This window comes from Esox lucius, chromosome 7 (genome assembly GCF_011004845.1).
Source record: "Esox lucius isolate fEsoLuc1 chromosome 7, fEsoLuc1.pri, whole genome shotgun sequence".
In the NCBI taxonomy this organism is placed as follows: Eukaryota; Metazoa; Chordata; class Actinopteri; order Esociformes; family Esocidae; genus Esox; species Esox lucius.
In genome coordinates this window covers 25,925,388-25,939,377 of record NC_047575.1, presented here as the reverse complement: position 1 = coordinate 25,939,377, position 13,990 = coordinate 25,925,388, and the positions used below count along the sequence as shown (strand labels likewise).

The 13,990-nt window shown below is 42.7% G+C and overlaps 1 protein-coding gene across 2 annotated transcripts in view; it reads left to right on the top strand.

The window, feature by feature from the left end:
* The first annotated feature begins 472 nt into the window (after positions 1 to 472).
* fstl4 (follistatin-like 4) overlaps positions 473 to 13,990 on the top strand; it is a 176,973-nt gene continuing 163,455 nt past the window's right edge. The window contains exons 1-3 of one of the 2 annotated variants that reach the window (XM_034293500.1): positions 473 to 701; positions 6,111 to 6,255; positions 11,901 to 11,931. In XM_034293500.1, coding sequence (XP_034149391.1) covers positions 6,121 to 6,255; positions 11,901 to 11,931 — 166 coding nt within the window. In that variant the 5' untranslated portion in view covers positions 473 to 701; positions 6,111 to 6,120. Of the gene's footprint in view, positions 702 to 6,110; positions 6,256 to 11,897; positions 11,932 to 13,990 lie in introns of both variants that reach the window. The other variant, XM_034293499.1, reaches the window with a different exon arrangement.

Here is a 13,990-nt window from a genome sequence, read left to right as displayed (position 1 = left end):
GCTTTTGAAAAGTGATACCCTGATGTTGATTAGTCATTGACACAGTCATTCAAAAGGGATCTGCCTGTGCTGACAAATTTGGCACTGCTATGACAAGAGGAAACAGCACGTCATATCAATGACACCGCATGTCTGCCAATTCAATGCCAGTACTGCCTGCCAAGCTATGCGAATATAAAGAAGTGCATTAGTCACGATTTTGAGAATGCAAACATATTGGTAACGTCAACACTGACAGGTAGGCTTGTACACAATACAATCCGCCTTAAGATGTCTTATTCATTACAAAGCTGATAATCGTTTTCTGTAAACCGCTGTTGGGAGTGTCGGTGGCTATTCTATCTGGTCCGGGGTTCACAGGTCAAACATGCTACGTAAAGGTGGACACAGGTGTCGCTCACGGCGCGGAATCTGCAGATAATGGTATGCAGCTGGTGACGTAAAAAGAAGTGACTGAAGCCGTTGAAATAGGGCAAGCCAGTAGTGAGAGTCACTCAGAGCTGGAGAATGGAAAGCCGCTGCTAGAAGTGGGAACATCCAACGCATGCTTATTCGCAACCTATAATTCAATATAGCCTTCTCACACGAGACTATTTGCAACCTGGCCGAGGGTGGAACTAAGAAAGTATTTGGACAACCAACAGTGAATCTTACATCTGTGCTTGGCATATTTATTTTTCTTCGCTAGTGAGATAAGACAGGTAAGAAGGCAATTGTGTTTACGGAGAAATGGACTGTGCTTTTTTTGGTTCTTCGGGGAACCATAGGTTGCATTCTATGTGAACGTTAACGGTAATATGCGTGTTGTTAGATATGAAGGAATAAAGAACCATTGCGACTGAATCAGTTTTCCGAATAACTGAAAAAATGAATTATGCAGTACAGGCTACTCTTAATCTTCGCGAAATTAGGCTTAAAAGCCTTTAATGTAATTGTCAGCAGAAATTTGATTTCAATGACACTCATGCCTACTGCATTCGATATCTACGTTTGAATGTTGAGGTAGAATATAATTCTCGGAAACCGCAGCTTTTAAGTGTAATATCAGGTTAGTTTTTGGTTGACTAGCATATTATGAATTTTTATTTTATTTTACTCGTTCTAATGGCATCCTACTCAACTGCTTTTTTATATACATTATTATTTTAACCGATCCTATTTATATAGCCACAGTTTCAGATAAACATTCCGGCCGTGAACTGGCTCCCGTTGCCTCTGAATTGTATTTGGATAATCTGCACATTTTTGCATGCTCAGTCCGCAGTTTGACTGCTTGGCATGACATGAGACTATCATGAAAAGCTCAAATGTGTTTGTGTTCAATGTAAAGACCTACTTACGAAACATGTAACCTATGGTGACATTCCAGAACAGAAGGTATGGGGTCTTGGCTTAAAGGTGTACCAAGGCCATGTCAAATCCGTTTAGGCATACACTCTCTAAAGGCAATTCATTGCCTGTGAGAAGTTGCAAATGTGTGAGAAAAACATGTACAACAGCGTGTATGATGACTGTGGCGTGTCGGAATTACTTTTGCGCACCGCATAGGAGCAATGTAACTGTCCATGGTTCTGAACTAAGACCGTTCACTCCTACGAGTTTCTTTCAGTCACCGCATACGCGGTGGGTGGATCTCTGGTTTGGAAACAGCAGCCCTTGTTCAGCATTCACAACACGCCGTGTCTGCATGTAACTACCTACAACTCATTTGGAGCCCTATACGATTGAATGACAACTTAAAACCCTGAAAGCGGTCGTTTATGCGCTGCGTGTAAAACGCAGAAACTTTGCAAGAAATTTCGAAAAACTTGCAGGGTATGATGGCTATAACATAACCGAGGCTATTTTCTTTACCTATATTGTCTTCGTTCTTAACCTATAGAACAGCTGACATTGCATCAGGAGGTTACCTCACTGTGTGCGTGTGTGTGAATAACTTACTAACTGAGAACTGTTGTGGCCCCGTGCCCCACAAATTACAGCATATTAATCCGTGGAACATGAAATATATGATGACTCATACACACGAATAGTCCTCTCCTCCAACACTACTGGATGTAATTGAAGTTGAGGAATTCAGGCATTCCCTTCGTGGAGATAGGCTACTTGTATCTCTCTGAATTCCTCAAAGGTGTTATCTCACTGCAGTGGGGAGTACATCTGCTGTTATATTTGTGGCACAGTTCTACAGAGGTAATGGGGTCTTTGATTAGAACAAGAAATAGCAATATGAGGGTGCTACTCTCTTATTGATCATGGTTTGTAGCATTTTGTGAAGCTGAAATCGAGAGTGAATGTTCTAGATTCACAGCCACTGTTTTTGACAAAGTCATTGTTTCTGTTCAATGTTGCTTTAGTACACTGATGTTGCTAGAGCACTCAGATTAACAGATGGGCAGGATGAGGGACAATTCCTTTGAATGCATTTGTCTTTGCTTCATACAGCCATTCTGCTATAGCTGATATTGTTTCAGAAACTGTAATTGTCATCATAATCATGTACCAGTTTTATTATGTAAGATTTATAAGTCAATGCTACTGTGTCTGTTACAATTGCTAATAAGTATGCAATAACTTACTGTATGTGTATTCTTAAAGTAAACCTGCAATTCATTTCTAAAGTAGAACAAGTTTAAGTCTGTAGAGATCTTTGCAATAGAAAGTGACATATTTATACTAAGTATAATTCAAGTTCCATTGAACCCCACCACTGTGCAATAAATGTTTTTATAATGCATTTCAGGTTAGAAATATATTGACTCATGAGTCAATATAGAAACAAGTGAGTAATAATGACTGACTCACAGCCAAGGGTGTGCACTAGCAGAACAGTCTTATCTTAGCAAGCTGAACAGAAAACATTACACATCTTCTGATGAAACACTATTAACAACACATTTAGTAAAAAGTGTCTGTGTCAAGCTTCACCATATTATATTAATTGTACATAAATACGGTAATAGAAACCAGTATTAGCTAGGTGTCCTACTTATGCATCTCTAAACATACTGCATCCAGTGTGTGTGCTGACTCCTTTGCTGGTTGTTCACTTGAAATTCTTATCACCTTAGATTTTTTTTTTTTTTTGGAATGACCTTTTCTGCTGCATTACATTTTGAACCAGCGGCTTGAACTCAGCGCACGGCCAATATCGTCGGAGAAAATGGTGCTCTCCGGCTGGCTGCTTGAATTACGGAATCCGCTTAACACTCACAGGAGGGGAAAGCAGTGGGACTGTGATGGGTTGACTCAATGTCACCGTGCTAGGGAGAGACCAGTGTCGTATCCAATTTTCACTTGGATTTAACTGGCATATCAGAATATCGGCAAGTACTCTACTTGATTGGCTGGACAAGACCCACCTGGTAGTTGTTGCTTGGGTACTAACTGATATCCTTTTGCCTTGAAGTCTTGTAATATCCTATTTTATTTTTTCTTCGCCGGTCTGGCTTTAACAGGTTGTGGTGTGTCTCCCATTAGCTGACACGCTGGATGGGAGCTTTAACACCCTTCGGCTAGAGACCTGGTCACAGAATCTTGTCAAAGGAAAGGCAATATCAGTGGAGGGACGGCGAGCGGAGAGGTGTCGTCTGTTGAGCTCTGTCTTATTATTTCCCAAGCCCTAGAGCTCTAAGACTCTGTTCTATAAAGATAGAGCGCTGGGAAAGTGTCAGACCATAATTAATAGTGAGGTCTCTTGGAAAGTCTAGTCACTGGCTTCTGAGCATCCTAGTTCCTATTGGAAGTACTTAACTTTCAAATGATTTTGGAAACCAAGTGTGTTACTGTCTCTGTGCTTTTAGATGTGAAAACTTAGTTACTTGCAAAATCACAAAAAAATTCTCTCTTGACTTGTAGTGCTGGGTAATATTTCATCAATTGAGTTATGTTGTAAACATGATCTCTCAGTCAGTTTGCTGGGTATTAAAACAGTACAACTTTCAGAGCTGTTAGGATTGGCCTGTCAGCCTACAATCATATACCTCTCTCTACAAGAACCTCTGTGTTCAATATGGCAATGTGCTGTCTGGGCCATTAAGCCAAAGATAGGTTTCCTCTGGTTTCTGCCGCTTCACTGTCAGCCTTCTTTCTCTTTCAGGGGCTCACATTGTAAACCTTTAGCATTAGTGTAAAATGCAGTTCATAACCTTATCTACCCGTACGCCATAGGCTGTATAAATCCACTTCAGATCTTCAAAATGGTGGAGATTTATCACATTGCTTTGTCATAAAATTCCTGGAAGAGTCTATCCTGTTAACCCAGTGTCAGCGTGATAGCGGGTGAGAGACGTGACTCTCTCCCTGGAGTAACCGGTTGATTCCCCTCATTCTACCCTGCGAGCCATTCAAGCCTTGTAAAAACAGTACAGGGAGGCAGTCATCTTGGTGGCCCCGGTGTTGCGTAAGGAAGACATCCGTCAGTAATGGTATTACCTGATCCTACTGCAGCTGGAGCCTGATGACATTTCTCCTGCACTGTTTTTTGGGGGGTGTTTTCTATACAAAACAAGGCTTTCCTTGGTTGCATTTGTTTTGGGCAGCATGCTGTATGCAAACCCCTTCCATCACAGAAGGTTTTTCTCCTTTAGACCCCCCCCTCCCCTGCCCCCCCCCCTGTTAACTACGCATTGCAGTGTGGTAAGGCACTGAAAGGAGAGTAATTGTCTCAATAGGCCCGCGCCATTTATAATTATGCTGGTGGACTGTGGCTGTGCCTGGGTCCACATTGGTCCTGTTGCTGGGCTGGTGGCCCTGACCATTATAGCCGCACGTGAGCTAGCAAGGCGGCGGGCAGCGGACAGGGACAGGGATTGCCAGTGACAGGCGTGTATGAATGAAGAGGATGATCTGCCGCCTGTGGACAGGATCAGCTGGCACAGGAAGACCTCTGGGGCTGTATGTCCATACTGCTTTGGGGGTATATTCCCAGAGACACATCACGACACTGCAGCCTGCTGCAGAGTTAGAGGTAGAGGAACAGTTAGACAATGTGCACTGGCTGCTTTTCATGCAGTGTTTCTGACAAGTCAAGTGTAGTTAAATTGATATTTGCAATTCAAGATGTATGGATATGCTTGTCCTTTAGTGGGGAACACAGAATATTTGAAATAATTAAAATCCAGTTTACTACTGCTCTAAGTGTTCCAAATCCATTGTCCTGACAATTCATAAGTTGATAATTGACATTACATAACTATGTGACCTAACAACAATTCAGAATGCTTTTCTACCTTGAAACCTGCATCTGTTGCATTTTGAGGAAGTAAATTAATTGATACTTTAGGTGAAGCAGAAAACAGGCATTCTGCACAAATCAGAATACCACTTAAGCTGCTTAGTATGCTGCCTGAATAATCACTTCCCCCCAACTTTGTTCTTTTGATGAATTCAAAAATGGACCTGGAAGCGGTGTCTCCATTTTCCAGTCATCCCTGGCAGAGCTGACGTCAGTGCAGTAGCACATTCACAAACTGACTGGCAGATATTTTGTTGATTCATTTCACGAGGGATTAATTTCCCTTCAGAACCTGTCAGCCGTGGAATGCAGTCCACCCTCTGCAGTCTGTTTGTTAACATTTTGGGTCTGTACTGGGTTACTGGGGATACTTTTAACTGACTGCCCACATAGATGAAGTGCTCTAAAATGCATACCCCCCCCCCCCCCCCCCCCCGCCCCTCCAATGAGGATGCTCTGCTCCTCATAAATCCTAAACGGCCCAGCTGGCACAGAGGGGAATAAGAAAAAAAAACTCTAAACCCACTCAAAGCAACTATTGTAGAACTTCCTTCTCATCAATATGACAGTTTAGAGAGTCACATTATCAAACAATTAAGCAGAGGGCTCCTCTGAGCTCTAAATAAGTGCCTCTTATCCAGATTAATGAGTTCAGGCAGGGCTAAGTTATTACGGCTATCGGCCTGTCAAACCCGCTCCCTACTGTACTACACTGCCTCACTGTACTGTGCTATGATGTGTTCACCTCGCTCTCTAAATATATTTATATTTATGTCTATTAAATCAGTTGAGTTCTCAATGTACTATTGAAACTAAAAGTACAATGCAACCAATGTAGTTTTGACAGTTGTTGTCGTGTCATTTTTCTTGACAGGCTGACACTGATGGGCTTGCTGTATATTTGGACACTTCCTGTCCTGCTCGGAGCAACTGTCTCTGTCGGCTGGCTGGCTGAAGGGCGTAGGAACATGGATACAGTGGACGCTACGGGGAACCCCTCCCAGGGACCCCAGACCAAGGTAAATACATAGCATGCATCTCTTTCTGATTCTCTGTCTGTCTCTCTGTCTCTCTGTGTGTTTTTCTTTTTGCCTGCTCCTGTCTTTAGGAGCAACTCTCTATCTTTGCATCAGTATGACCCCCACCCCCCTTTACAAAGTATTCCAGATAGAATTTACATTATACACTGATGAGTCAGAACAATATGACCACTCACCGGTGACGCGAATAATGTTGATCGTCTCCTAACAAGGGCACATATCAAAGTCTGGGTAGATTAGATGGTTATCGACATGTTGGATACAGGAGTAATGACCTGAGCGACTTTGACAAGGACCAAATTGTTATGTTCAGATCACCTCTGAAACGGCAAGACTTGTGGGGTACTCCCGGTCAGCCGTGGTGAATACCTTCTGATAGTGGTCTGAGGAGGGACAAACTGGCAAAAGGATGTTGGGCGCCCAAGGCACATCGATGCACGAGGGCAACGAAGACTATCCTGTATGGTCCGAACCGATGGAAGGTCTACTGTGGCACAAGTCACAGGAAATTGCGATGATGCTTATGGGAGGAATGTGTCACAACACACAGTGCATCACACCCTGCTGCGTATGGGGCTGCGTAGCCGCAGACCGGTCCGAGTGTCCATGATGTTCGCCGTCGGAAGTGCCTACAATGGGCACGCCAGCTTCGGAACTGGACCTTCGGGCAGCGGACGGAGAAAAAGTTTGACTGGTCCGATGAGTCCGGTTTTCTTTTACATTGCTTGGACAGCCATGCACGTGCGCACAATTTACCTGGGGAAGTGATGGCACCAGGACACACTGTGGGGAGTTGCCCTGACCTCCAAATGCCCCAGATCTCAATCTGATTGGTCATCTGTGGAATGTGCTGGACCAACAAGTCTGATCCATGGCAGCTCCCCCACACAATTTACAGGACTTGAAGGATCTGCTGCTGATGTCTTGCTGCCAGATACCACAGGACACCTATTGGAGTCCATGCCTCAGGTTGGCACTCTTTTGGCGGCAAGCAGAGGACCAACAGCAGGTTGGTCCTCTTAGGCAGGTGGTCATAGACATTTCTCATTAGTGTATAGTTTCAAATAAATAAAACCTAAAATCAGTATTTCCATAGCACAAAGTATGTTCAGTGCAGATTACAGTGAAACACTCTGCCTTATAAACATGGCAATTTAGTGTTTATCTCCTGTGTTTCTGTAGGTAATCTTGACAGTGGGTTGCTTAGTTACCTTGCAATCACAGGCGTCATGCATCTAGCCTGTCTCCCTCCACCAAGGAGAGGAGGCTGTGTTGGCCACAGACAGAGTTCATCAATTACAAAGCACAACCAATCACAAAGACACCCTTTTCTCGTTTGTCTCTTTCAAATGTTCTTCAGATCCTTTTGCATGTGTGCACATTTCTATGACCGTCACCAATCCGGTGTGGGTTTACTGTGACCGTCACCAATCCGGTGTGGGTTTACTGTGACCGTCACCAATCCGGTGTGGGTTTACTGTGACCGTCACCAATCCGGTGTGGGTTTACTGTGACCGTCACCAATCCGGTGTGGGTTTACTCTAACTGTGACCGCCACTAAAACCCAGTAGCTCCCACCCAGAAGTCTCCCCCACATGCTATTTCTCAGGCCGATCTGGTTTATTGCTTTGTTTGATCGGTGACATTCGCAGGTTATGTTTTTCAAGTCCTTGCACTTCCTACTGTACATCTTGAATAAATTTCCCTTACTCTCCCGATTCTCTGTTCCTTCTCTCAATTCGTTGTGAAATTAGGCATACCATATCCCCTTTAGTCTGTTCTCTCAGTCTGGCTGGCTAGCCCGACGGGTGCCTCTGTGCCAATTTGGCAGCCACCACTGGAATGTCATTGCGGAGGCGGTTCAGTTCTGTCCTCTTAAATCCCTGAACGGAAACAACACATTCCCGGGAATCCTTATCTAAACTAGGAAAAGGGAACTCAAAATGCTGTCAATTGGTGTAGAAGTTTACCGGCCATCCTGAGATTGGGTGGGAACCTTCAGCAGTGGCAGAGTAAGTGCCAGCCTCTCCTGCCATTATATCCTGGGAACAACGAGACCTTTTAAACACATGCCGCTAAAACGTTTTTCTGGTCAACCTCATATTAGCCTTGAAAGACTGAGATGGAGCAAGCTTTACAGGGCAATTTGTAGATAATTGCTGGGTAAATAATAATTGCTGGCCGACAAACGTGAGGCAGAAGCTCCATTGTCCTGGTGCCTTTACAGCACCTGTGGCAACTGGATAGGTGCCACCGCACTCGGCCCTCAGGCAAACTGGCTCCAGCAGGGTCTTGTATTCCCATTCCTCTGGCGTCAGGGAGCCTCACAGCTCAGAAAGCTACACTGTACTAAGGAAACCAATTCACTCTGCATTTCACTTTTACCTTTCGCCTATGAATATTTGTTGCTTGCTGGCACAAGATTGCAGTTTTTTAAAATGCAGCAAAAGTGCTGTGTCGACTGTGATATTTCGGACGCCGTATTTGCAGAAAAACGTCAGTAGGACTGAACTCCGACAGTGATCTGTTTTTGTAAGGGGCTCCATAGAGAGAGGGATGTTGGGGGAGAACAAGAATGATGAGCAAAGTGTGTATAATCGGAAACATGATGGAAACAGAACTGTGTAAGATAAGGATGAAGAGACGGAGGGTGAAATTGGAAGGTTTGAAAGATCTCAAGTCCTGGAAACTGCAGGGAATTCCGCCAGCCAGACATCTGTTTTGACATCCACAGTGGTATCTGCATGCAAGGCTGAATAAAATGGAGGCCATTTGGGGTATGCTTGGAGATGACAAGTTATTCTATTACTGTGGAGTACTTAACAATGATGATATGCACTTTAAGTCACTTGTGTGCTTCTCAGACACCACATGGAGGAGGCCAACATCCCTGTTCAGAGTGGTGCTCTTTTCTTAGCTACACATTGTACTCCAACAACTAATAGCATGAACAAATTGACTCCGATTTCATATTCAGCCTGAGCAGTCATGCACATCTGGTTGGTGGAAGTGAAACTTGCAGTTTTATTGATAATATCTATGGAGTTGGAAAAATCGATACTTTGGGATATTATCTTTTTAAAAACCCTTTGGTAAATTATCCTGAAGAAAAATAGTTTTAATAGTGAAATTGAAAATTAGTTGATCAACTACTAACCTGAAAGTATTCTCAATAAAGGTAACAAAATTACCAGGTTTCAGCTGGTGTAGTCTTTTATTATTAATACTCGGGTACGCGAGTGTACTGTGACTAACTTCTAAGCAGAACAGGTACAATATCATGCGAATAGTTTTTTTTTTTTTTTTTTGGCAAATCATTGTCATTTGTTTTTTCATTTAAACGTATTCCTACCCAGCACTGTTACTTTAAATAGTCCTTCCGCTCTTTTCATGCCAGCGATGTATCCAGGTAAACGCCCAGTGTGCAGCGACACATGGACATGTCATATCATGAGTGGAGTAGGTCGGATGTGATTCCGTATTAGCAGTGAGCCTGCGTCCTTTATCTTGGCCTGACCTGCCTTGCCCTCCAGTAGGAAAGCGATTAGCACTTTAATTAGGGAAATATCTGCGCATGTAAAAAGCTCCTCAAAAACTTTGCGGAACTCTTTTGTCTCCCTCCATCTTCAAGAATTAAAGCACTGTAATTACAATTAATAGAAACACTTACAAGACGAGTCATGCCAGTAAATATCAGGGAAAGCATGCAGCACAATGCCCGAAGCTCCCACTAATGACACAAATGGAAGGCAGGGGGAAATTAGAAATCAGGGGAAATTCATTTGTCACTTGAGATTTAACATACTTTTATGTTGTAGCGAAGTTTCAGCTGGTTGTGCTTTACTTCGGGATTTGTCAGGGTAATGTCCTGCACTGTATTTATTTTTTATGGATAGATTTGTGATCCACTGACGGGAATAGATCACAGATAAGCCTATGAAGATAGCGCCGTTTCCTTTGTCACGTTTCTTAACAGATTTCACGTGAATATTCCGTGCGCGTACTTAACCTCGTGTTCTGGCTTTGTTTTAAAAGAACCCGATTTACTTTTGATAACTGACGTGTTCATGAATTGTGTCGGAATAAAGGATATTATTGTACAGTCTGCTTCTTTTCGTCAGAGTGAAATGGCTGCCCGGCGACGCGGTGCATCTGCTGTGTGTGCTGAGTCTGGGCTGGCACCAGTAGCAGACTCACACGCAGTATCACTGCCGGCTCGAATGAAAGACCGGAGTAGCATATGGAGGTTTGAATGAAAGTGGCTGCACAGCGCCCTTACAGAGGAGAAACACAAGCACAGGAGAGGCGTCTATTCCTCCAGCCTCCATAATCGCACAGCTTGGGCTGAATTGCCCTGCTGTTACAATTGAGCCTCTCCCAGAAACATTTATGCATGGATGCAGTATGATGTTCAATTGGATCTAGTCAAGGAGTTTAAATGGGAGCCAAACTGCAGAAAAACTGATATTGGCTAGCTGATTGAGTCTAGGCCGAGAGTGTTTGTGTTTCACTCTCTTTGTTGGCTCTCTGTTTCCTCAGTGGTTCAGAACGCAGTGACAGTCTCTAATCAACTGAATAAACAGAAACCTCTTGAAATGATGGAAGGGATGGCGCGTCTGATCGGCACAAACGCTTTGCTCTTCCATGATGAGGACGCACGTCTGCAATTAAGACAGGCAGATGGCTTGAGAGAGGACGGTTTAACTTGGCCCAAGTGTCTGTAATCAAATGGAAGCACATTCTGTTGAAAGGCAGCAGTGTCTCTTGACAGAGTCGCCATCAAGGCTGGCATGTAGCTGTGTGAAAATGGACCATTGTTTTGGTTTCACGCTCTTTCTATTGACTTACGTGCCGCTGTGCTATTGAGTACTTTCTATACGTGTAGTTAGCTGCATGCTGTATTACAAAGGTCACAGAGACCTGCTGTGTCTTCTGTTTAAAAAAAAGAAAAGAAAAAAGGGACATGTTGAAATTGCAGTATTAACTTGTTGCTGTAGGAATGTGTTCTTTGCACTTTGCTGGTATACACTTTAGTCACAGTATGCAGATTTTGTTCTAGTGATTGTAATGGGGACATTATCTACATGTAGCCAACCAGATCTCCATCGATACAGACTGTACTGTACGGATATACTAGTTTTGTTGCTTTGGCTTTATATTTCTGGGTCACAGTGTCAATAACTCAGGCCTTTTTCATTTGGGCTTCTCACTGCGCTTGTATTTTGTTACTTCAGTTATGCAGGTGTTTTATCCTGGTAGAAACGAGGGGGATGATACATAATCCCACAAGCTGCTCAGAGATGCCCCAGAGTGGCCTTGGTTACTTGTAGATAAATATGAACTTTCCACTTTTTGCTTCTTGAGCCCTCTACCATCATGATGGAAATCCAGGCAAACCGAGATGACACCTGCCAGCTTGCAGTCATCTTGCAGTCTTGCCAAATGTAATTTTCAGAAGAGGACTGTATCGCCTCTAGAAACTGTGAGAATCCTTTCTCACCTCTGCTGGGCTTTTCTCTGAGAGGAAAACATATTTTGGCCCACCATTGAGCTGAAAACAAAACCAAGGCTGTTGTCTGAGAAACATAGTAACTATTTGTGTTGTGTGTTTTCTCTTTCAGAAGAATGGACAGGATGAAGGGGTTGCCAAGCCAAGTAAGTAACCAGACTGTAATCAACCAGACCGCACCACTAATATACACTTTTCTTTAATGAAAATATGTTGGCTGGTTATGTGAAAAGCATTGCTTGTACATTCAATAGACCTCATATTTGGTAAAAGCACTCACAAAAGCATCTTGCCTTATTTTCAATCTTTCTACTTTTATTTTCGCTTTTAAAAAAATGCATTTTGTGTTGTTTCATTACAGTGAACATTTGTTTTCATATTTGCTGTGTCATCACTTGCTATTGACGTTATTTGTCTAAGCATGTATAATACTCACTTAACAGTCCAAACCAAATCATATTAATTCAGAATTGCATTTTTGATTGTCAGCCCTGAATAAAATGTTTCTAAAACCCACTATCCCATATGTCCATATTTGCATGGTTTTATTGTTGTGAACAACATTCAAACATGGATTTTTATAGCCGTGAAAACGTTTTTTATTAAAAAAACAACAACCAGAAACATTATCTAGAAAAACATTCTCATCTAATGTGTGGGTTTGGAGTGTTTTATAAGATGCCTAAACACATTTTCACAATGCTGTGTTGTCATCCAGTGCTGGAGCTGTGTTCAACATTGTGATAACTTCCTCATGTGTCTAATGTTCCATTTGGTATTTTACAGTAAAAGAACATCTTCTATTTTAGTGTGCGCGTGTGTGCATGTGTTCATTCTCAACAGATGAAATGTGGTGTATCAATATAATGGCGACACACTGTACCCAACTATAATCTCATCTGTGCTGAGATGGTTTGGTGACTACAGGTTTGTGCCTCAGCTGTGCTGTGTATTACTGTGTATTACTGACAATTACGTTCCATGCAGTTGAATCAGGAGTTTCCATTTAAAAGGGTAAAATTCAGCTGTTGCCACATTTACATTTTGGTATTTTTCTACTGTTATGTGTAGTTTTGAGTAACATAACTAATGAATGCTTCAACCACTGTACTCAATCTGAACCCACAATGTCACCATATACTCCAAAGTTTGTAAACAAACTAGATGTAGATAATCTTCCTACAGCATAAAAAAAAATGGTTCAACGTGGAATGACTAAACCTTTTAGCTGTCTATCAATATCCACGTAGTTACATTACTCCGGCCCAATCCTTCAGCCTTTTAGACAACCTGCATGGAGAACATTTTGTTACTGTTTCCCCAGCTGATTCCTGCCTTCAATTATTTTCCTCTCTAATTTCTGTCCCAGTGCAGCCAATCACACTCACACATTGGAAAGGAATGGACTAGGGTTTCCCTTTCAGTATTGTTGGTCAACGGTTGCCAACACCCACGTTGTGTATAAGAGCATGCATTCTGTGTTTCAGACCAACGCTCACATCGCCTAATGTAACGAGATGGCATCTCAACACTGTTCCTTGCTATTTAAGGACAGAGTGTTGGGATGTGTTGGACATTATTTAGATTATCCATTGTTCTCCTGGGACTTATTATTCTCTGTCTTTGCGCTACACCTCCCCATCAAAAACAAGTATGAGTTATTTCTTGTCCCTTATTGCTCGGTTTCCTCGGAAAGGGGAGCTCTCTCGTTCTGTGTCATCTCTTACCCTTTGGCCAACTGCTCCCTAGGCCTGTCTCTCTCCTCGTTGCCTTTCTCTGCGTGGCGTGGTGACTGTTCTAGACACTTGGAGACGATGACATTAATCAAATTGCCCCAGTTTTACCTGAGAGACGGCAATGTTAACTGGAAACATTGCAATGGTGCATACACAGCATGGCAGTCTTCAGCTGGCTCAGACAGAACTCATAAATACATGACATTTTATCGGCTAGCAGTACACAACAAGCACAAGAAAAGGTCAGGTCCGACCTGGAACAGAAACAAAATTAAATGAAAAATGTGATCGCCAGGTTTGTGTTTTTTTTTCCATTCATTTGTTTAGGTCATATTTAAAATTGAATATTATCCATTTATTTTATGGGGATTAATTTGGGCTGGAGTGTTTAATTTATGAACTCAGAGGCTTAATCAGGGTTCGTTACCATCACAAATTAAACAATGGGTAGAGGCAAACCAAGTTAAGC